The following is a 278-nucleotide window of genomic DNA, read 5'->3' on the forward strand; positions in this document are numbered from 1 at the left end:
GGTCTCGGTTGTGCAGCAGCCCGCCTTCTGTATCTCCATTGATGTCTTTCTCTCCTTCATTGCAGCTGCAGCAGAAAGGAGGATCGTTTGCTGCTGCTGCTGCTGCTGCTGCTGCTGCTGCTCCCCTTGTTTCTGCTGCAGCAGCACCAAGCGCCCTCATCGCGCTGCTGCATCTATCCTTAACAACGCTGCCGCAGCAGCAGCAGCAGCAGCAGCAGCAGAAAGCAGCACTAATGGCAGAGACAGAAGACCAGCAGCAGCAGCAGCAGCACCAGCAG

The 278-nt window shown here is 57.9% G+C and overlaps 1 protein-coding gene across 1 annotated transcript in view; it reads left to right on the forward strand.

Moving 5' to 3' along the window:
- Positions 1-41: 41 nt before the first annotated feature.
- Positions 42-278, forward strand: part of EMH_0032220 (uncharacterized protein) — a gene marked incomplete at both ends in the record, with an annotated part of 1,428 nt that continues 1,191 nt past the window's right edge. Inside the window, one exon of the mRNA XM_013494616.1 lies at positions 42-276. Coding sequence (XP_013350070.1) covers positions 42-276 — 235 coding nt within the window. The remainder of the gene's footprint in view (positions 277-278) is intronic.

This window comes from Eimeria mitis, genomic scaffold, assembly GCF_000499745.2.
Source record: "Eimeria mitis Houghton genomic scaffold, Emh_scaff1223, whole genome shotgun sequence".
NCBI classification, from domain to species: domain Eukaryota; phylum Apicomplexa; class Conoidasida; order Eucoccidiorida; family Eimeriidae; genus Eimeria; species Eimeria mitis.